Source organism: Elephantulus edwardii, unplaced genomic scaffold (genome assembly GCF_000299155.1).
Source record: "Elephantulus edwardii isolate Elephantulus edwardi_28Jun2011 unplaced genomic scaffold, EleEdw1.0 scaffold00206, whole genome shotgun sequence".
Taxonomy (NCBI): Eukaryota; Metazoa; Chordata; class Mammalia; order Macroscelidea; family Macroscelididae; genus Elephantulus; species Elephantulus edwardii.
Window position 1 is genome coordinate 1,217,578 of NW_006399956.1, and position 23,391 is coordinate 1,240,968.

Below are 23,391 nucleotides of genomic sequence, written 5' to 3' on the forward strand. Positions count from 1 at the left end.
ATGGCTCTCACATTCCATGTACCAATCACTAGGGTCTGCTTACAACTGTTCCTCCTCCTTTGTATTTCCATACTTGATAGTTCTACCTAGGTTGCCCTTTTTGTTAATCTGCGTGTGTTCTGCTGTGCTTACAGCTCTGGAAAGGTGCCTCTTTTGAATTAAGGGGTTGAGTGAGTTTTTCCACCTTATTCCAACTCTGTTATAGCTCAGAACACTTTCCCCTTTACATTCAGCGGTTTTCCTCCTACCTAATAAATGAAGAAATTCTGACAGCAGAGGAGCAAAGACTATAGAGATGTCATTTTAAAGAGATTTCATGGCTATGAGCAAATAACTCAGCTAGGCAATAAACAAATTTAGGATATTGTGCCATACAGTTAACATTACAAGCCTCTTTGGAAGGAAATCTACCATGATATGATATTTGGGAGAAGAGAAGCTAAAATAGCAGAGAAAGCATTTAAAAAACAAAATTTCATGGATTCAAAAAAGAGCAATATTTAAGACCTACTGAGAACAGAAAAAATAACTAATCTCCCCAATCTATGCCAGCTTCTCATAGCCAATCTTACCTGTCAAATGTAAACAGACTTAAAACTATCTTCTATTTTAATTTTCCATTAAAAGGTTTTTAAGTTTATCTTCATTGAGATAATTTACCGTTTTTACCAATCATATTCATATGATTTTAAAACTAATTTAAGTAGAAAGAAATAGCCATTTAATTAATTAAATAATCTGGCAGAAGCCATTCATTTGCTCATAATATATTATGCTACTCAGCACTGCCAAGGACTGTGCTGAAAACAGGATGGGGGGCAGGATATTAAAAAAAGCAGGTAGACACTATTTCTAAGATGTAGAAAACTGCTGGCGAAACAATGGGACGCAAACACATCTAAGTCATCTTTTTAAGGAACGTACTGCTAAAAGTAAAATCTGAGGGGTGTATCAGTTTCATGGCTCAGTAATTTAAAAATTTTCCTATATACATCATCAGCACTATTGCACAAAATAGAGAAGGCAATTTTATTTTTGCTTGAATTTTAGTTTCTGTGATAAGAAAAATACAACAGACTAACTCTAGTTCTTAACTTTGACCATGGCAAGTAAAATGCTATAGGTATTATTATTATTATTAAAACTAAAGTTTAAAGATACCCCATGTGAGATGAAAATGGGAATTATATTCTCATACACTGTTGAGCAGCTTCATCTGAGGAAAGAATGAACAACACACACATATATAAACAACTCTCAAAGACTAAAGTCTAAAGGTGGTTGAGATAACCTTTAAAAATGTTACTTAAATACATTATGGACAAATACTTAGAAAATTAAGCTATTTTTCCATTGCTGGAGAGTTGGACTCATAGCCAATCTTCCTGAGTCCTCCTAGGGTTTCTGAGGCTCCAAATCACATGGGTGAACACTGCCCATCTTTCTAAGAGTCACTTGGTGGGGTCAAACTGCCAGGCATGGTGTTTGCTCAGCAGTTCAACTCCTTATGGACTAGGTAACCAGAGACCCCCACTTTTTTACAGGGCTGTTTTAAAACTCTGATCATGCCTGGATAAGTCTGTTTTGTTTGGCATATGATAACTCTTGGTTGTTGAGCCAGAATGATTCATAGCTGACCCCTCCAACAGGTTTTCAGAGGCTTCATGATCTCTCTCCTTTGAAGCCACTAGTGGATTTGAACCAAAGAGGAGTCACCTGTGAGTGAGTAGCACAAATCCCTAAGGACTATGTCATATAGTAAGGGTCAGGGATTTCTAACAAAATAGGTTTAGATTTTACAAAATTCTTACAATGACATTTCCCCAATCTGACCTGAAACATAAAATTTTATTAGTCTAGAATCAATCCAGACTGTTTATGGAAATAATTTATTTCAGAATACTTAAAATATACTGTAAGTGATTTTTAGGAGGTCTTGGTGGCATAACGGTTAAAGGCTAACCCGCAAACTCAAAGGTTGGAAGTTTGAATCCACAACTGCTCTGCAGAGGGGAAAGTCTGTGTAACCTGTGTCTCTGAGGATTACAGTGTAGGGAAGCCAATGGGCAGGCAGCTCTGCTCTGTCTTACAGGGTCACGATGAGTTGGAATATACTTAGTGGTACACCATTCTTATTATCAAAAAAAACGAAAACAATTTGAAACTTATATGATTAAGCATCAATCATAAAAGCTTTAAAAAAACATCTATAAACTTACTTCACGAAGAGAAGTGGTTTCGCGAATAAAAAACATGTTAATTATTCCAAGGTATTTGGTTATTTTTGCTCCAGGAATGAAAGAGAGGGGGGTCATCTTAACCACCCCAACTGTAGAACTGGCACAAGAAGGAGCAGCACGATTCCGGAAACTGCCTTCACCCGTTGGACTTGGTTTTTCAATGGTCACAGCTAAAATTGGGAAAAGAAGAGAAAGCAACAAGTCAGTAGCTGGTAATTTTATTATTCCCTAAGGTTTCCAATTAAGTGGTGACAACATTCAGCTCTCTGTGAGGCTAAGCCATGTCATGAAAGACATTATCATGCACTGCATGCAATTTAAAAAGAGGAAGAAAGGAAAACATGAAAAGAAATGCTGGAATGGAATTCTTTTGGAAGATAAATGGCATTCCTGCAAAAGAAAATGTTGATGCAGTGTAGCTACACACACAATGATTGGTTATAAAGTGAAGAGAAAGGAAAAGCGGCAGAGCATTAAAAATTATCTGCTGTAAGAACAAATTATTACTAGGAGAGTGTGAAAGTTGTTTTACTTCCCAGTGCATTTTTTTCCATCCTTCTCAGACGACTTCATCATTATCAACTTGTAGATAAACCTTAACTGGTTGTAACAGGCTCCTTTCTCCCAAACCTTTTGATTAAATAAACTCATAATTCTAAAAAGTTCAAGAGTGACCTTGGCTGATAGTTGTTTATAAAATAACAAATGGTAACTATACACTAAATAACTACTATTAAGTACTGTTTCATACATGTCATCCTTGCAATGACCCAACAACCTAAGTATTATTGACTCCTTATTAACTCCATTTTGAATATGACGAAATTGAGGCTCAAAGAGATTCAGTAACTTGCCCAAGGTCAATCAGCTATTAAAATGGCATTCTGGATTCAAATCTAGATCTGGCTGGTTCCGGTGTTCTTTCCTCTAATACATAATACCTTCCCTGGTAATGGACAGTAAACTGTTTCACTCCAGCATATTTAATTCAAAGTCTACCAAAATACATGGAGTAAAAAGAAAAGACCTTATAATTAGTGAGTCTAATAACAGCAGTAAAGAGTCGTTAACTACTTTCTCTCCATTTTTTTTAGCCCTCTGAGATCACTTAGTAACTTACAAAACTACATAAATAACACTAGATGGTACCGTTAGTCTCTTAACTTCCTTCTGTCTACAAATCTATAATGTCCACTTCATACTTTTAAGATTCAACAAAGTAAGATTTTTAAAAACATAGTTAAAACTAGCAAGTCTACAGGCCATTCAACACTTTTGCTAAATAACCATCAGAGTCTGCAGCTTTCACACTCTAACATATGATTGATTGGCAATGTTATTACTGGGTTGTAAGGTCTAGCCTTCACCACTGGGAAATCAAGGATGTGCTTCTCAGATCATCATCATAATGTGGTAGAAATATCCGCCTACTTGTCTTAATTGATCCGCGCCTTATGGTCTGAGCTTTCAGTTTAATGAGCTCTATCCAGCTGCTGCATCTGTCTGCAAAGGAACTGTAATCAACTGACGTTGCTGAAAACACAGACAGAAAACAAAAGAAAAAACAAAGAAAAAATATGGATGACGTCTCTTGCTCGTCATAACACTCCTTCCGATGATGTAATATAACTGTAACTTAGAAAAAAGAACGGTCCTTTTTCAAGTCAGATAAGAGATGTAGAAGAGACAAGCTTTAGACACTGATTTGTCCAAAACCAAGTTCTCAGTTGGTTGGCTGAGCTTTGTGGTGATGTCACAGGTAAGTGGTCTCTAACGTAAATATCAATGAAAAGATCACACACTGGGCTTTAAAATAACTTTATTTATCACTATTTACACTTTTTGGTTGTTCCTATCTTAGAACTTTTCTTTACAACACAAAATAGAGTAAAATTCCCTACTTTAAAATAAATGTAAAAAATGAGAATCAGATGATGAATACATGAAAAAATAAATCATGAGTTGACTAAATTCTTATTAAAATATTTTTCTACTATTAGTAACAGGAAAGCCAAGGAGTCACCTTTGTTAATATTATGTTTACATGTCTAATTTTGGCATCAAAGACAAAATAGGTGAAAGGAATAGATGTGACACTAACAAGATCCTCCAAAGTTAAGGAGCTAATTTCTATTTTCTTTCTACAAACTGGAAAACTATTGAAATACTAAGAAAAACACAGAAGTATTTAGCTTCACTGATTTTTTAAAAAATGCATTCTAACTACAATAAAGCCACATCCTGGTGTCTTGTGTATCTCACTGACGTCTGTAATTTATAAGCACTACAGACCTACGTTTTCACAGCTTTGGTAACTGACTAATTTGCTTTGTTAGACAAACTCACCTCTCTGTGCAGCTGGTATACCTGAGTTAGAACTTGCACTCTCCAGGTGTTCTAATAAGACAATATGAAACACATTAGCTCAATGCTAAGTATTAAGCCAGTATCTGTTCTTTGCTGTTTGTTAATACCTTTTATAAGTCAGAAGAATAGGAAGAAATCTCTATGGTTTCATTATAAGAGCAAACCAAATAGAAGTATTAGGTTTAAAATGCAGTTTCTATTGATATATGAAAACCAAGTCTATTAATAAATATCATGCCAAAGGAAAACTACCTGTTTACTATGATGCAATGAGTTGTTGAAACTTTTAAAATCATGGGAAATAGAAACAAAGTAACAAATATTAGTAGAATGTAAGAATAATGAGTCAATGTGCTGGAAACAAATTATGAAATGAACATGAAAGAGAATGTCTGGATATTCAGTAGAAAACAATTAAAGGACAAAGATTGAAACAGTAAGATTATTAGAAAACAGTAAAAAGACAAAACGTCTCATGGACAAACACAAGCCCCTTATTAGCAATGACCTTCCTTCTCATCAACATCACTACCTGGAATTCACTATCAACTGCTCCCTCTACCGGTGGATAATGTAGGAACTCTCAACAAGCACCACGTTTATTTTCCAGTTACCTCATGAAAGTGGTACCTAAAAGTTATCTTATTACTTATCCATATTGTAAATATTGAAGGTACTGTATAAATGTAAACAGCTCAATAAAATAATTTTATAATCTATTTTTAATGTTCAAGTTCTACTAAGTCTAGCATATCTGAATTTTTGTTTCAAAGAATATTACAACTAAAACAGTATTAACATGCTAAAATTAAAGCCACTAGAATAATTTTGGCGCATTAGGGTTTTCTAAAAAACAAACTATAAACTATGTACTTAAGCCTTTTTTGTCTCTATTTAAGGTGCTGATCTTATAAATAAAAGTTAATAATTTAAAAAATATTATTTATATGGAATGTTCCTCCTAAATGGATATAATAAAAGTGTCTTTCTTTTTATTAAACAATGGCCACTAGCTAATATTGGAGGATATGCTGTAGCTGACTTATCATCCACCATATGGAGTTGGTGTGAGCAAATACTGACTGAAAAAGATCTAACAAATCTGTTTTGGAAGATATGTGTTATGACCATTCCTTATAAGCAAGGACAATGAGATGTAGTTTTTCACATTTTGTGTAGTTATCAAGAGGCCCGTCCCTGGAGAAAGATATGCTTGGTTGAGGGTCAAAGAGGAAGACTCTCAATACAATGGACTAATGCAGTGACTACAACAGGCTCAAGCAAGTGATGATTGTGAGGATGGCACATGAAGTAGTGTGTTATTGTGTTGAGTCTGACTCAGTAGCACCTAACAAGAAGTGTGTCCTAGTGACACGCTGGCTAAGGGCTCAGAAAGGCTGGCAGTGCTAATCTACCTAGAGATTGCAGGATAAAGAGCTGCTGACTGCTTCCATAAAGATTACAATCAATAAAATCCCATGAGCCAGTTCTACTAGTCATACAGGTTTACTCTGAAGTTGAAAGTCAATTTCATGGACCCAGAAAACCACCAGTGAGATCTACAAAATGCCCGTGAGGGAATAATGCTGTGAAAATGTGCTGAGACTGTAGACAGAAAGTCCTCTTGATTCAGAACATGGAATCTACCCACGGACCATGGCAGACCTATCACTGTGCCAGATCTCTAGAGACAGCTCACCCCATCAAATACTCTGAGAAGTATATTTGATCTGCACCCCTTTGTGTATCTCAAGAGATTATTGATTTTCACTATCTTGTACAGTGTAGACTTGCTAGGTGTAGAATTATAGAAAATATAGTTAAGAATATAAGCATTGGGAATGTTGTGAAATTCAGAAAAAAATGCAGACATATGTGTCACTAAAAAAAATTATAATAATGATCATTAAAATGAAATTTTCTTCTATACCAGTGAGACTGAATTCTCTAGTAGCAATTTTATATGACTTAGAAGGGGGAAAACACCTTCACTAAATAGAAAATATTTGTTCCCCTCTCTAAACTATATTAAATGGGAGTGAAACGCTATTTAATTGAAAAGTTGCAATTATTTTTTTATTATTTGCAATTTTCAGAATGTTTTTATAATAATAATGGCAATAATAATAAGATAACATCTTTGCACATAAGATTATAAATTGTTAAGAACTCACGTAAAACACTCATCAGCAATCGACTTATAGCTGATCCTCCTGATACAGCTTTTGGAAACTTAATTATTCATGAGAGGAGCCAATAGTGGATTTGAACCACCAGAGGGGCACCGAGTTTGAGTAAGCAAAGCAACTCCCTATGGACTATAAAGTAATTGCCCTTTGGGGAGAGTAAGATGGGAAAGGGGAGCTTTATTTTGGACGATAACTACTTAGAGCATGTTCAGTAGAGGCCAGTCCTTGGAAAGGAACATCCTGTTTGAAAAAGTAGACTGTGATAGAGCAAGACTCTTAAAGAGATGGACACACAGTGACTGCCAACAATGGGCTTAATTAAGTACAGCAGAGATGGGCGTAGGAGAGAGCAAGGTTTTCATCTTTTATAGGGTCAATATGGGGGTACTGGGCTTTTCACCATTTGTGCTTATTCTTACTGTTAATTGCCAATCAATCCTCACTCATAATGAGCCAACACCATGTGTTACAGGCTAGAACAGTTCACAGGGATTTCCTGACGATAATCTTGATGGATGCACAGCACCATGTCTTTCCTCTGGGAAGAGAATTCAGGTTGAAACCTCCAATCTTTAGGTTACCAGTTGTGTATAACTGTTTGTGGCACCCAGGGGCCACTGAGCAGTTATTACTTTAAAAAAAAAAGTTGTACAAAGTGTTGAAGAGAAAAAGCAGAGAAGGAGAGGTAGAATGTTTATTCTTTAGTTTCAAGTATGAAGGTAAATGAAAAGCTAGAGAAACAAAATATCTACACTGGTGACATTCTTAGGAAAAGGGTTTAAGAGAAGATTTTTAAAGCACTGTAAGATTTCCACCTACAGAATAAAAAGGTATGGAATAAGCATGTATCTGAGGAAGAACTGAGAACTGCAGGCTACAATGTGAATTGAAGCTCAAAATAAAGAAAATAAAGGTTCTTAGGGAGAAGAGATTGAGATTGTTAAAAATTTCAGCTTGCTCAGTTCCACAATCAACACTCTTGGTACCAGCAGTCAGGAAATTAAAAGACAAAATGCACTGAGAAAATCTGCTACCAGGGATTTATCCAGAGTGCTAAAGAGCAACGATGTCAATCTAGAGACTAAGGTGTGTTTGCACCAGGCCATGGTCTTTGCAATTACTTTCTATGCATCAGAGAACTAGACAATTAATACAATGAATCAGGATGAAAGAACTGATGCCTTTGAGTTGTGTTGCTGGAGGAGAGTACTGAACATTACATGGACTGCCATGAGAACAAACAGGTTTGTCCCAGAGACAGTGAAAGCATGTTGCTCTTTTGAGGTAAGGATTTTGAGGTTCCGTCTCACATATTTTGGGCATGTTGCCAAGAAGGACCCATGCTTGGAGAAGGACTTCATGCTTGGAAGGGTGGAGGGTCAGTGCAGAGGAACAAGATCCTGGATGAGATGGACAGACAGTAACTGGGGTGATGGAAGTAGGAGAGTCAGAGACAGCGAGACGGGCTCAGGAAAGGGCAGAGTTCAGGGGTAGTGACTCCATAGCACATAACTCAACAATAAGGAGACTTTACTTAAGCAGAACAAGTTTATCTTTTAATGTGTTTACTATGATCTCATTTTTTTTTCCTTAGAGAAAAGGTTAAAGATGAACTAATCCAGCTGAATGCTCCCATCACAGATTGGTGTGAATAATTCAAGGTTCTATCTAGTAGCCTCAGAGTCTAAATCCCTCCACTCCTGAGTGCAGAGAGACTTCCTGTGTTACATGTTTCTCAAGAGAAGGCACTGCAGAAATAAGTAGCAGGGCTCATTGGCAAACTGGTCATTCCGGCTAACAAGAAATAAATAAAAAGACTATGGAAAATACAAGGTAAGATTTAAGAAAAAAGACTGTTTATTGTTCAGGGGCAGAAATCTCATTACAAATCTTGCCTGCTCTCTGAGGGGTGAATGCTTGGTTGTAAGCCATATGCATCTGTGTGGAAGAGTCTAACACATAATACACATTACACATGTTAAGTCTCCAGTCTACCTGCAGACACTTGATCCACACCTCTTATAATTTTCTTTAGTACAAGAAAAAGATTCTTTAACTCTTTCAAAAAGATTGCCCAGTTATCATTTGGTATGCTTGAGGGTTTTTCCTTCTTTCTAAATGGAATGAAACAATTTTTAGAGGACAGATTGATGGAGAAAATTTTTAAAGCATTGTGAAGAGATTAGCTGGGACTGACTCTGGTTAAAAGAAATTTAGTGGAAATGAGCATGTTGCTATCGCTAGGTGCCATCAAGTCAAGTAAGACTCAGACTGACCCTATGAACACCAGCTCTGAACCCTGTCCTATACTGTGCCACCATCCTTATCATCACTGACACACTTGAGGCTATTGTCACATTCACTGTATCAATCCAATTTCTCTAATCAAAATGTGACAAGGATTCTTTCTCCCTCAATTATATTTTATCACGTTCTTCTAAAGTTTGAGACTTTAACTTTCTGGTAAATAATCTTCCATAATCAGTGATCTAGCCATTGGTTAGCTGTAATAAAGTTGTACATTGATCTCTACCTCTTTTGACTACTTACTCATTTTACATCAGCAGAACTTTCACATCATTTTTCTGAATAATTTAAAAAATTTGACACAATCTTAACTAGACAGCTTAAGAAAATTACCAAAATTCTGAAAAAACTCTTAAATTCTGAAAAGATCTATTAAAATATATGGAACTTGGGCTCTACAAATTCTAATTATTTTCTTTGCAAATAATTTCAGTTTTGAGTTATTAGTAAAAACTTAGTGCTGTTTTCCTTTGGAAATTTCCACCATTCTATTATGCATTTGTTAGCTATGTACTATACCAATAAAAGCTGGATTAATGATCTGAGTTAGATTAGTAATATATATAAATACATATATATGTATATATATGTGTGTGTGTGTGTGTGTATATATATATATGTATTCACTGTAAATTTTATCCACTGCTATATTCAAATATTGACAGAATGTGAATTAAAGAACTAGATCATAGTTATAAATTATTAAGGCATGGGGAAAGAAATAATTTCAAAATTCATAATGTAAAAAATGCAACTGCAATATACAGGTAGTTTGTATGTGTGTGTGTGAGCACGTGTGTAAGACAATAAAGACAATGAGCATCTAAATTCAGGTCATTTATTCATCTAAAGCTACACTCTATATGCTCTTCAGTTCCCTTTTTCTGTACTTCCCTCTCCATTTATACATATCTACTCTTGTCATTCTTTGATCTTCTAAAACATCTACATTTTAGTTAAAAAACCCAACTCAATTTCTCTCTGTTCTTATTTCCTGTTGCTCTGACTCTCTGGATTGGATTTGGCTGTCCTCAAGCTAGGATTTTTTGCTCCTCTATCTCTATCAATTCACTTCCCTTCTTTCCTATCCAAGTCGTGGATCAGTTTCTCACACATTTTCTTCTCTTTAGTTTGTTTTGCTATCTCATATTTGAGTATAGCAGAACTGGTTTGGAGGCACGGGATAAGACAGGATTCTGATCTGCTGTTCACATTGACTCAAGGACACCACATTCTCTTTATTTCAGTTCTGCTGTTCATTGCTGTGGCATCCAAGGTCAAGCAGAATTTTATTATTTTATTTTTTCTGACATTTTCGTTTTAGTAATAAAAGATATTTAAAGAAAAGGAAACAGACATGTCCAGCTTAGTTAATATGTGTACCTTAACTAGTATAAAGAGCTACATATACTTCAAAGAATTCAGACCTATTTGCTGGAAAAGGTAAAAAATGTATTATCTAGCTTTTTATATATTTTAAATTCTAATTGCCACTTTAAAATAATGTGAGGCAAGTTATTAAATTTAAAATGTTATATTCTAATTTAAACTTTTATCTATTTAAAAGTAAACCTGACCCCCGAGCAAAATAGTTTTTATAAAAACTTCTGATACCGATACCTTGTTGTGTATAAATCAATTTGCTTTCTTTTATATTATAAACTAGATTTTGGCCTATACTTGTCAGTTAGTTCTTTTCACAGACCTACCTACAGTCAGCAGGTGCTGTATGACAAGTATTCCTGACAGTCTACAGTTTAGGATTTTGTACCTAAGGTAAACACTCTAGCATAAAGAAAAGGGAAGGGTGTAAAGGCTATATTATCTAATATAAAAATCATTCCAAGAGGCTATGAAAGCAGAGAGTGACCTGAGTTTTAAAGTGTTAAGATTATCAATATTTTAAATGAAATTATTCTCTTTTTACAGATTGCTGTTGTTGTATACTGTTAAGTTGGAACCAGCTCATAGCTGACCCTCTAATGGGTTTTCAGAGGCAGAAAACTGCACAGAGGATACTGCCCATCTTTCTCCTGCGGCACAAATGCTGGACTAAAACCATATGCCTTTGGGTTGGCAGTGCATCTCCTAAACACTAATGCATCACAGCACCTGTATTACAGAAGGGTTAGAATGATAAGATACTTGAAATATATTTAAAGTGATAAATGATTCATACACATTTGCTTAATTTAAGTTTTCAGTCCTATAATATGGATATCCAACATTTACCTAAAGTGATATGTAAATCTTTTATAAAAAGTTATTGTTCTATGCAGTTGAGTTGGAGTCAACTCATCGCTGATAATCCTCCAGCAGGTTTGCAGAGGCTGTGAAATGTACAGGAGACTATCCTCCTGAGGAGCAGCTGCTGGATTCGAACCAGACTCAAAAGTAGTAGCACAACTCTTCACCCTCTATGCCACCAGAGATCTCTTCTTAAAAGTACAAATCTATAATTTCTTTTTTAATTATTTTTTAATGCAACATATATTTTGTTACAACATATCCTTTTCATTTAAATTTTTCCCTATTCATTCACTGTTGCACATTTTCCTCCTTGCCCAGCCCTGCTCCCAGTTCATTTTTCTCTTTGAAGAAAAAAATATAGTAATTCTTTCATTGTTAACCACTCCCCCAAGTCCACAGTCCTCTTTAATATGCATTTCTTTTCCTGTAATCTTGTCATGAAAATAATACTTAATCCTATATTCCTTTTAAACTGTTCTCTCCCTCATCTGTTTCAAAGCAGATAATGTATACTGTATAGTTTCTTAGATCAATTAAAATGTATGAGGGAGAAAAACAATACAGCTTTTTGGGAGAGTGGCATTTTTACTTTAAAAGCTTAGGGAAAATAAAATGTAAAATAAATATAAAGAATTGCTGAACTAACTTCACCCAGAAATTCACTCTTTATTCTACTTGCTATCTTTTTTGCATATATATTTTTCTACATAAGTCTCTTGAACAGTTTCAGAAGAAAAACAGAAATATGGATATTAAGGATGAGAGAAAAGTATTACACATATGGTAAAGGGAAACTGCTACAAATAGCTGCTTTCACTCAGCAGCATAGTGAAAAGAGTTTCTGTTGATTTCACATCAACCACATTTCTCATAGTATTCATCAAACGATTTTCATGATTTTCAAGGGATTTGAATATCCTCCGAAAATCACTTAGGTTCACCCTTCTTTAACATATTGGGGGGCAGAGGTAATAATCAAGATAACCACCAAGGTAACACCAAATCAACCATAAATTAGAAACGTACACCAAATTATTCGTTACCTTGAGAAATCAAACCACATATAACAAAAGATATAAGAGAAAACCTGAACATGGATGGACAATTCAGGCCTAGGCTTACTCTACACAGTAAATTAGAACATATATAATTGGAGCACCTTTTCTTCACATGACTTTTGCCCATTTTCAATAACATAAAAAGGGAAGGTTTATCTACAAGTGAGAAGATGGAAGTATTAATGAACACATTATGCTTAACCCTTGAAACTACTCTTCCTATCAACATAAAAGAAAATGAATTTTAATCATTTGTTCTAGTGTGATAAAAACATAAAATGTGAACTTAAATTCTGAATTTTTTTAATTAAAAAAAGACTTACTAGCTTCACTCACTACCAAAACTATATATTTATTCATGCGGCAACAAGAGTTTGCATATAAAGAAGCAGACAAATCTTTTGAGCATTTAGTCCGAAATTCTTACCATTCTCGCCTGTCTGGTTCCTCTAAATTACTATGTGGAACTTTCCTTAGATTGTACTAAAAATCTTTTTTCATATTAAGATCCTCAATTATTGCACTCTTCAAAGACCTTTCAAATATCTTTCTTATCCTTGAACTTTCCAAAACAGTAAGAGTTAACTTTTAAAACTGTATTTAATATAACCATGTCTTCTTGAAAGGACTTGAAGATGCAGAGACAATAAACACAAAACATACACTACAATTTACAAAACTATTTACAAAAAGGTACAGATAAATTTTTTAGAGCATTTACTGATGATGATGGTGATGATTTTAAAATATAATGTTCAAGAAAAACTACATAAATAAAAAAATTACATATATTTTCAGGTAAACTGTGTAAACATTTTAGACATATTATTTAGTATTAGATATGATATTGATAATGGTGATTGTGATAATGGTAAAAGTGACATGATCTGATTCAATGATTTTCAACCTGTTAAAAACTCTTTCTCACACAAAATCACAGGCAGCAGACTAATTAGTAAAATGATACATCATTGAAGCTTCTCTAGTTCAGAAAAATAGGGAGCTGGCAAACTTGTCCTTTCTCTTCTTCCCACCTTCCCCCCTAGATCCTGGAGGCATCCCTGAAGACCCTCTATGGCTGTGAGGAGAAGAGTTTTTATAATGCTGCTTTAACTGATCTGAAGCAATTTGGGGGAAACGGAATTTAACTTAAATTCAGTATCACAGGGACTAATATGACACTAATTTATTTTTTAATAAAATGAACATGTTAATGAATGAATAACCATAAACTATAGAAATTAAAGGAATCACAGAATTTAAAAGGCTAGAAAGAATGGCAACAATTCTACAAATCTGTTTTAACATTCTAGATGAGGAGCTGAGGCTTGATGAGGTTGAATAATTTGCCCAATTCTTTACTATTTTACCAGGAACTGAAGTAAGAAGAGAACTCTGGTCTGTTGCTCTTTTACTCTATCACAAAGCTCTCTTTCTGCTCCCTAAAATGACTTGTAAGTATTTCAGGTACTATTCAGATATAACTTATTCAACATTAATTCTTCTCTCCTTGTTCTTCAGTTCAGAAGACATCACTGGGCACAAGTATACTAATGACTACAAAGCACTGATGATAATAACCTTTGAAAACATTCTGAAAATGATTACAGAAACTGTACACAAACTAGGTAACAGGACTGGGTTAGATTTTAAATTTAATCTTATCTTGATTAATTTAAACATAGTAAAATTTGTTGCCAACATAAAAAAAATTGAACTAGCAGGGATCCTATATCTATAATATAATATCAGTTTCTTCAGATTAAAATTCAATCAAGTGGGGTTTTTGTTGTCTTTTTCTTTGTCTTCGATTAGAATACCTCTGCAACTCCCTTCTCTACTACTGCAGAGTCAGGACGAATGGAAAGATACTGTAAAGTGATTCTGAATGAACCTTGCATTAAGTTTTTATATTTTTTTAAAAGCAAGCAAGCTTGTTATGATAGAAGTTGCATAAAAGTTCTTCTTTCTGCTCAAGAAGCTATACTAAATGTATAAATCTTAGCTCACAAAACTTTAATTTTTTTACCTCTACTATTTCAAGGAAGCTTATGGATTCTAAAATTGTGTATGCTGTTGTTTACTGTCAAGTCAAAATCAATCCACAGCTGACCTTCCAGTGGGTTTGCAGAGGCAGTTAAATCACCGGGGAGAAGACTGCCTATCCTTCTCCCACAGAGCTCCTGGTACAACTGTGTGCATTTAGGATTGCAGCATAGCTTCTCAAAAGTGGAATTTTGGGTCATGACAGAAAAAAAGCTGGCCTAGTGTTACCTTGTTAGGAAGTCTAGAATTTTAAAGCAGATTATCTTTTCACTTTAAAAATATCAAACAAAATCTGTTTATCCACTATAGATAGGTCTTGAGTTGAAAAAGATCTTCTGACATATAATATGCAATGTGAATATAAAACTAACACAATACATTAATTTGGTATAAGCTAAAACATCAGCAAGAAGAAATGATAAAATAATTTTACTTTTAAAATTTAAGGATTAGAAAAGCTAATTTGGTTTCAAATAACATGTGTCATCTCTCAGAATTAAAAATTTATATAAAAACATAACTATATTTATTGCATATGCAGTGTTAAGAAACCAAGTATAATTCTGAAAACTTTTATAATAAAAATGTGGTTAAAAAAAGCATCTTTCACCTTTCTTCAAAGATTTTACAGATCAAAATTGATTTACTGCTACTAAATTCAAAGGAGCAATCATTTTTCATTTGGAAAAACAGCAGTAGGTTTTAAGTATGCAATAAAGCTTCTCAATAAGAGTTGAGGTATGGAAAAACTAAGAAGCACATTTCATTCTCAAATGCATTTTCCTCACCTTCCCAAAATGTGTGTGTGTGAGTGCGCGTGTGTATGAAATGATACAAATTTTTGTAAGGATTTAATTACTGCAGGAAAATATTGTACTTAAAATAATGTAAACACTAAGTATACTGCGTGAATAATTATTTTGAGAAGTATAAGACTTTGTAAATACAAATATAATACATTTAATATGTGAGAATAGTGTATCATATGATAAATTACCTTAATACTTTGTGATGAATTTACTGGAGAAATTAAAATAAAACTAGTATTAGTTTTGCCCTTTTATGAGCATGAAGAAACATACAATGAAGTAATAAATATTCACCTCAATATTATATAAGATTGCTTATAATGAGGATACAATGGAAGGACTAGAAACTAGGATTTGTGCTTTCATTTCTCTTACGTAACCAACCTTTAGCTGGCGGAAAAGGATGAGAAGGGAGTGAATCAGAACAGAGTTCCAGAGGAAACTGAAGGAGTTCTTCATTGTCTGTAGAAGCTTAAAAGGTAAATGCAAGAAAAACACTAATTATTAGTAATAATTTATTAATCAATTGAAAATAAGTTAACAATCTGGATATACAAACTACCTCAATTCTACTAAAGTTGGGTCAATTCTGACTGCCACATTCGGGTTTCTATGGGTTATAAATTCTGACAGCAGACTGCCATTTCTTTATTGGTGAGAGGCTGTTCAATTCAAATTACTGATTTGTTAGCGGATATAGACTTGAACTGTAACTATTATTATAATACCTCTTGGGTGGTAAATTTCATGCTAACAGCTAATAACTGAAAGAGAGGAGATTCAAGTCCATCCAGTCACCTTGGTGTTGCAGCCCTCAAAAGTCAGCTCCTGAAAGCCTTAGGACAGGTCTACTCCGACACACAAGGGGTTAGCATGAATTGGAAATAGAATACTACATTGCACCTTAACAGTTCTAGGAGACTTAAGCTATTATCTATCTTCTTTGATTAATACCCGAGCACAAAAATCTTCACTATATCCACTTGACATTAATGTTCAAATCTTTTAAATACCATCGAATTAGATAAACAAATTTTTTTAAAACCCAGACTTTTAAAAGCAACTAATTGTGAATAAGGAGCTCTGGTGGCTTAGCAGTAAGAAGCTGCACCGCCAATGAAGAATAAGGCAGTTCAGATCCACAAACTGCTCCATGGGAGAAAGATGGACCGTTTCCTCCTGTGTGATATACAACCTCTGAAACACTGCTCGAGGGTCAGCTATGAGTTAATTCTGATTCAAGAGTACACAAAAACAATTATGAATTCTTGAGCCACAAACTTGACAGAATGGAAAACCTTTTCTGGTCCACCCCCCCATTTTCCAGAAAAAAATAATCTGTTTTTAATAATTGTTGTTGTTGCTATGTACCGTAGAGTCAGAAATGACCCATAGCTGACCCTCCGGCAGGTTTTCAGAGGCAGTTTTATTCCAAGAGAGCAGATCATTCATCCTTTTCCCTCAGAACAGCTGGTGGCTTCGGGATTGCAGCGCCACGTCTTGCCAGTAGGCCACCAGAGCTGCAGTTGGTTCCCTTATGCCACTGAATGGGATCTTTGAAGGGCATATCATAATTTCACGAAAAAAAAAATAAAATAAAAATATTTTTAAACATTTGTGTTGGTTGGTAGCTCGATTTCTATGCTTAAGAGTTAGAATTACAAGTGAGTTAGTGTTTATTATGTTAAGCCTAAATTTTGCTGGAGTAAGAACAATCTGAGAAGCTGGTGAGTATTATGGAACATTTTTTGAGGAAAAATGCACAAGGACATACTTTTGGTGACTTCTATCACTGAGTTCCCATTATTCCTCAAGGACTTCATCACAAATTCCAGGACAAAAATCCCTGAATTACTACAGGATTACATCTATTCCTCACTATCTTATTATCTAACATTTTGCATTTTTGACAAGAGGAATAAATTTAATCGGACTACTTTGTGTACTAATTACATAAATCTGGTAGTTATAAATGGCAAGGTATGTGATCGAAGTAATTCTGGCTATGATAATAAAGTTATACACCAATTTGCCCTGGCCATGATCCTCAATGGTTTAGTAATTACATAATGCTCTAATTCGGTAGTTACATAAGGATGTAGTAATCCTTCATTGTGCCTAATGCCGATTTTTACAAAGCCACATAGTCTTTGGAATCTATGTTGTCAAGTAGGTTTGATAGCCTATAATCAAAGTTAAGAACATGGAATCATTCTCTCAATAAGTATCAGTCAAGTACCTACATATTTACGTGTGAAAAATAACAGTCATATGCTTATTCATGCAATTGTCTTGGTAGTGATAAACAGAGAAAGAGAGTGGTATTTTTTAAGAAATAATTTAATCTATCAGTCCTTTGCATTTTATTACTGAACTATACATGGACAAATGGGCTACATTTTTAATCTACCAAAGGTTTACCTCTTTGCAATGACTTTTCAATATGTGGTTTTGTAGTTTGCAAAGCCTGGTTTTTGTCAAAAGTTATTGCAACTGCTGTGACTGTAACCTAGAATAAAAGAGTTAAGATTAACAAAAATAACTGCCAAAATAAGTTTCCCACATATCCTCTTCAGTACTATCAAACAGCCTGTACAATTTGCTCACCACCTTTCCTGTTAAAGATCCTCAAGGATAATTATATACAAACTGAAGCAATTAAATTACAACTAGACTCAATGTGTTTATCTAAGCCTATATATTCCAGAAAGTTCCATAGCAAACTTTCTCCTGAAAGAACTACATATCCTATTGTACACATGGCTGGAACAACACCTGAAAACTAGGGTTCAAACAAAAGAATTAAGAGTCAGGAACTTGTTAACATATGATTAGAAACATTTTGATGAAAAGTTTGTACTTACAGCATACAATCAATGTATAATTATAATATTAAAACAGATCAGATAAAGTTAGAAATATCTGTTAATAACTGAATCTTAATTACCTGAATTAATTCATCTTCAGGCAGAGAGACTGTAAAATTTACATGGCAAAGGCAGCAAGGAATCATAGATCTTAGTTTAAAATATAGACTCTGCAAAAAAAATATATTAGTAACTTCATTTCCTTCAATTTACAAATCTGTTAATTCCTGATTTTTAAACAAATCAAATTATATAATGGCAAATACAAAGCATTAAAGTAAAGTTGATCCATTTATTTTGTCTAGTCATAAATAGAAAAGATTTTCAGATTTTAGTAGAAAATAAAATGTAATCATATTTATCAACTCAGAGTAAATGATAATGTAAGAAAAATACCCTAAAAATGACCTAAGTAGAATATATTCTTATGACATTTAAAGATTTAGAATAACCTAAAAATTTATTTATAGTAGAGTTGGACAATGACTAGGGAGGATAGAAGGAGAATTGACGCCTTTGAGCTGTGGTGCTGGAGAAGAGTATTGAATGTACCATGGACTGCCAAGAAAACAAACAGATTCATCCTAGAGAGGGTTAAACCAGGCTGCTCCTTGGAGGCAAGGATTCTGGGGCTTTGCCTGACATACTTTGGACATGTTGTAAGGAGAGACAGGTCTTTAGAGAGGGACATCATGCTGGGTAGAGTAGAGGGACAGCGCAGGAGGAGAAGACCCTCTATGAGGTGGACTGATTCAGTGACTGGGGTAATCGGGATGGGTGTGTCAGAGGCAATGAGATTGGCACGGGATAGAGCAGGGTTTAGGGCTGTTGTACATAGGGTCGCTATGAGTCGCAAATGACTCGACGGCACATAACAACAACAACAACAGATTATACTAAGAAGACAACTTTAGCATCTCACATGCTAAGAATGTATAAAAGCAACTCAGCCCACAATCATGTCAGATATTCCAGATAATATACATAGAACTTTTTAAAAAAAATATGATTCTTAAATGTCTCAACTAAATTTCAGTCATCAGAAGATTCCTACCTTGAGCAAATTTTCACAAAGATCATTAAAGTTCTTATTAAGAGCTTGATTAGTCAGGTTAAGACTGCTTAATCTGATTACTCTTACTGATGTGAACATCTAAAAATGAAAAGATTAACAAGTCAGTACATTCTTTTTAACTAAATGCTGTAACATCTGGCAAAACTGTCAAATAATGGACAATAATAACTAATATGGTATAAAAAAGGATAGCATTTAATTGCAACAAAGTGGTCAGAAAAGAATATATAGTGTCAAACATAATTAAGAATAAAATGTTTACCTGTATTTCAGATGTCCAATTATTTATACCAGGCATAATTTCTGTATTGCAACTATAAAAGCCTGTCAAAACAAGTTTTAATTAAAAAAAATTTTTTTTTAAAAAACCAGCAATAAAATTTACTGGTGTTAAGTCCAACTCTCCACTGGGTTTCTAAGGCTATAAATTTTAACAAGAAGTGATTGCCCATATTTCTTTCACACACTGCTTGATTTTGAACTGCTGACTTTTGGTTAAGAAGCCAGTACATTATTATACTAAACCACCACAGAAGAGCTCCTTTCAATAAATGATAGTAATTCATTTACTTTGTCAAAAAAGAACAGTTATCAACCACGTCATGAAGTCTCAAGTATAAAGTCTTTCTATGGCATATCTACACATTCCGTGAACTTTTAAGATATTTGTCTATAATTAATCTATGCATTTCATTAATATATAAAATGATTACAGTTCTGTTTCACCTAAATTTTAACATAAATACTTTAAAAGCATGTTTTCTCAGTCTTGGAACAATATAGCACAAGATAGACTGACACGGTAAAGCCTTTTAATGGTATCAGAATGATAAACTAGTAAATGACATGCAAACGTAGTTTCATATAAAAAATGAAAAAGTAATAGTTCTCTCTTCACCTGAAGGTGGAGGAACATCAGTAAGAAGAGAGTGTACATCTTCCATGGCATCTGTGTCATCAATCTGAAAATAAAAGTAATTAAAAGTAGCAAAATGTACCTGCCTCAGCATTTTATTCTTTTAAGAACTACTTATATTGCTTCAAAGTGACAAAAGCAACTTTAACTTTTACACAGGCATATGAAGAGATAGAAGTATACAAATGGGAGAAGAACTGCTCAGAAAAAAGAAAAGTGAGAGAAGTTGCAAACTTGAGAAATGCAATCAACATTGTTGAAATGTACATGCTGAACGTACATCTATTTTGGTGTTTGTATTTTTGCCAATATTTTATTATGTATTATCTAATTATATTGAATGATATTTTTAATTATAATTATATTCATATGATAATATCCGTACACATACAAGGAAGTCCAGTGAATACCACCATCATTTAAATATATGCACCAACAACCAGAGCCAAAGAGAAGGAAACAGAAGATTTCTACCAGCTTCTGCAGTCAGAGGTCAATAGAACATGCAATCACGATGCCTTAATAATAATGGGTGACTAAAATGCAAAGGTTGGAAATAGAGAAGAAGAATCAGTAGTTGGAAATCATGGACTTGGTGACAGAAATGAAGACAGAGATAGAATGATAGAATTTTGCACGATCAACGACTTATTCACTGCAAATCTATTTTATAAGAAACGCAAACGCAGGTTATCCACATGGATTCCACCTGATAGTATACACAGGAATCAGATCAATTAAATCTGTGGAAAGAATTGCTGGAGAAGCTCAATATCAGCTGTGAAAACTAGGCCAGGTGCTGATTGTGGAACAGACTACAAACTACTCATATGCAAGTTCAAGCTGAAGCTGAGGAAAATTAAACCGAATCCACGGGAACCGAAACAAGACTTTGAGTCTATCCCACCTGAATTTCAGAACCATCTCAGGGACAAGTTTGAGGCCTTGGACATTAATGAGCAAAGATCGGATGAGTAGTGGAAGGATATCAAGAATATCATCCAGGAAGAATGCAAAACGCCATTACAATGACAGAGGAGGAAGAAAAGACCAAGATGGATTACAGAAAAAACTATATATTGCACTGGAGCACCAAGAAGCCAAAGCAAAGGGAAGAAATCAAGATATTAAGGAGTTGAAAATGATTCCAGAGGGCAGTGCAGGAAGACAAAGTAATGTATTATAAGGAAATGTGCAAGGAGGTGGAATCAGAAAATCAAAAGGGCCGAACTTACTCAGCATTTCTTAAGCTGAAGAAACTGAAGAACAAATTTAAACCTCAAGTTGCAATTCTTAAAGATGCTTTGGGAAGAATAGTAAATGATCCAGGAAGCATTAAAAGAAGATGGAAAGAATATACAGAATCATTGTACCAAAAGGAATTGGTGGACACAGAAGAATTTCATGAAACGTTTGAGCAAGAGTTTGTGGTGATGAAGAAGGTAGTTCTAACTGCTCTGAAAGAACTGGCAAAAACCAAGGCCCCAGAAATTGATGGCATACCAACTGACATACTTCTACAAACAGATGCTGTCCTGGATTTGCTCATCAAATTGTGCCAGGAAATACGGAGGATAACCACCTGGACAACTGACTGGAAGAGTTCTGTATTTGTTCCTATTCCAAGGAAAAATGACCCAACAATGCAGGAATTATTGAACAATATCACTGATATCACATGCAAGCAAGAGTCTGCTGAAGATCATCCAAAAAGACTGGAAAAGCACATCAACAGAGAACTGCCTGAAGTGCAGGCTGGATTTAGAAGAGGCCGTGGCACTAGGGATATTACAGCTAATGTCAGATGGATCTTGGCTGAAAGCAGGGAGAACCAGAGGGATGTCTATCTGTGTTTCATTGACTATGCAAAGGCACTTGACTGTGTGGATCACAACAAACTGTGGTTGACTCTGAGAAGAAAAGGGAATCCCAGAACATTTGATTGTGCTTATGCAAAACTTCTAACTGGACCAGGCGGCGGTCGTCAGAACAGAGCAAGGAAACACTGCATGGTTCAAAACTGGGGAGGGTGTGTATCAAAGATGTGTCCTATCTCCCTATCTTGTCAGCCTATATGAAGAACAGATTATCCAGGAGGCTGGGCTCTATGAGGAGAAGTGTGGTGTCAGGAATGGAGCTAGGCTCATCAACAATCTGTGTTATGCAGATGACACAACCCTTCCTGCTGAAACTAAGGAGGATCTGAAGTGCTTGCTGTAGAAGGTCAAGGACTGCAGCCTCCAATATGGACTGAAGCTCAACATCAAGAAAACAAAGACTCTCACCACTGGGTCAATTGGCAGCATCATGACAGATAAGGAAAAGATTGAGATTGTTGACAGCTTCAGTTTGCTTGGCTCTACAATCAACACTCTTGATACAAGATACCAGGAAATTAAAAGATAAATTGCATTGGGAAAGTCAGCTGTCAAAGACCTCTCCAAGGTACTGAGGAACAACAATGTCAGTTTGGAGACTAAGGTGAGCCTGACACAGGCCATAGTCTGCAATTACTTGCTATGCACCAGAGAGCTGGACAATGACTAGGTATGATAGAAGGAGAATTGATGCCTTTGAGCTGTGGTGCTGGAGAAGAGTACGAATATACATAGACTGCTAGAAGAACAAACAAGTTTGCCTTGGAGAGGGTGAAGCCAAGCTGCTCCTTGTCGTCAAGGATTCTGAAGCTCCGTCTGACATACTCTGGACATGCTGCAAGGTGGGATCAGTCCTTAGAGAGGGATGTCATGCTTGGGAGGGTGGAGGGACAGTGCAGGAGAGAAGACCCTTGATGAGATGGATTGATTCCGTCACTGGAGTAATGGGGATAGACATGTCGGAGTCAATAAGATTGTCAAAGGATAGAGCAGGGTTTAAGGATGTTTTATATAGGGTCACAATGAGTTCCAAGTGACTCGATGGCACACCACAACAATTATAATAATTATAGAGAGCTCTGGCAGCTTAGTGGCGAGAAGCTGCGCTGCAATCCTGAAGGCACATGGTTTGAGGCCAACAGCTTCTCTGCAAGAGAAGGATGACCATCTCCTCCCGTGCAATTAACTGCCTCTGAAAACTCGCCAGAGGGTCAGCTATGAGTTGGTTCTGACCATCGGTAAACAGCAACAACAATAATTATAGCATAACATTATATTATAATACAATAATTTAATTATATTGAGTAATTATATAGCATAATGAATCTTTTGATGGTTATATTTTTAATAAAAAAGAAAAAGCAAGATAGCATATAAGTAATAAGAGGAT

General features: G+C 35.0%; 1 protein-coding gene across 4 annotated transcripts in view; it reads right to left on the reverse strand.

Annotated features, from left to right (window-relative positions):
- The window catches only part of C2CD5 (C2 calcium-dependent domain containing 5), a 141,297-nt gene that overhangs the window by 8,002 nt on the left and 109,904 nt on the right, over positions 1-23,391 (reverse strand). For 2 of the 4 annotated variants that reach the window (XM_006897206.1, XM_006897205.1), the window contains 9 exons: positions 20,107-20,170; positions 19,471-19,532; positions 19,188-19,286; positions 18,214-18,303; positions 17,688-17,775; positions 15,651-15,737; positions 4,587-4,637; positions 3,672-3,773; positions 2,220-2,410 (listed from right to left, as the gene is read on the reverse strand). In XM_006897206.1, the coding sequence (XP_006897268.1) occupies positions 2,220-2,410; positions 3,672-3,773; positions 4,587-4,637; positions 15,651-15,737; positions 17,688-17,775; positions 18,214-18,303; positions 19,188-19,286; positions 19,471-19,532; positions 20,107-20,170 (834 nt within the window). The remainder of the gene's footprint in view (positions 1-2,219; positions 2,411-3,671; positions 3,774-4,586; positions 4,638-15,650; positions 15,738-17,687; positions 17,776-18,213; positions 18,304-19,187; positions 19,287-19,470; positions 19,533-20,106; positions 20,171-23,391) is intronic. The other 2 variants (XM_006897204.1, XM_006897207.1) reach the window with 2 other exon arrangements.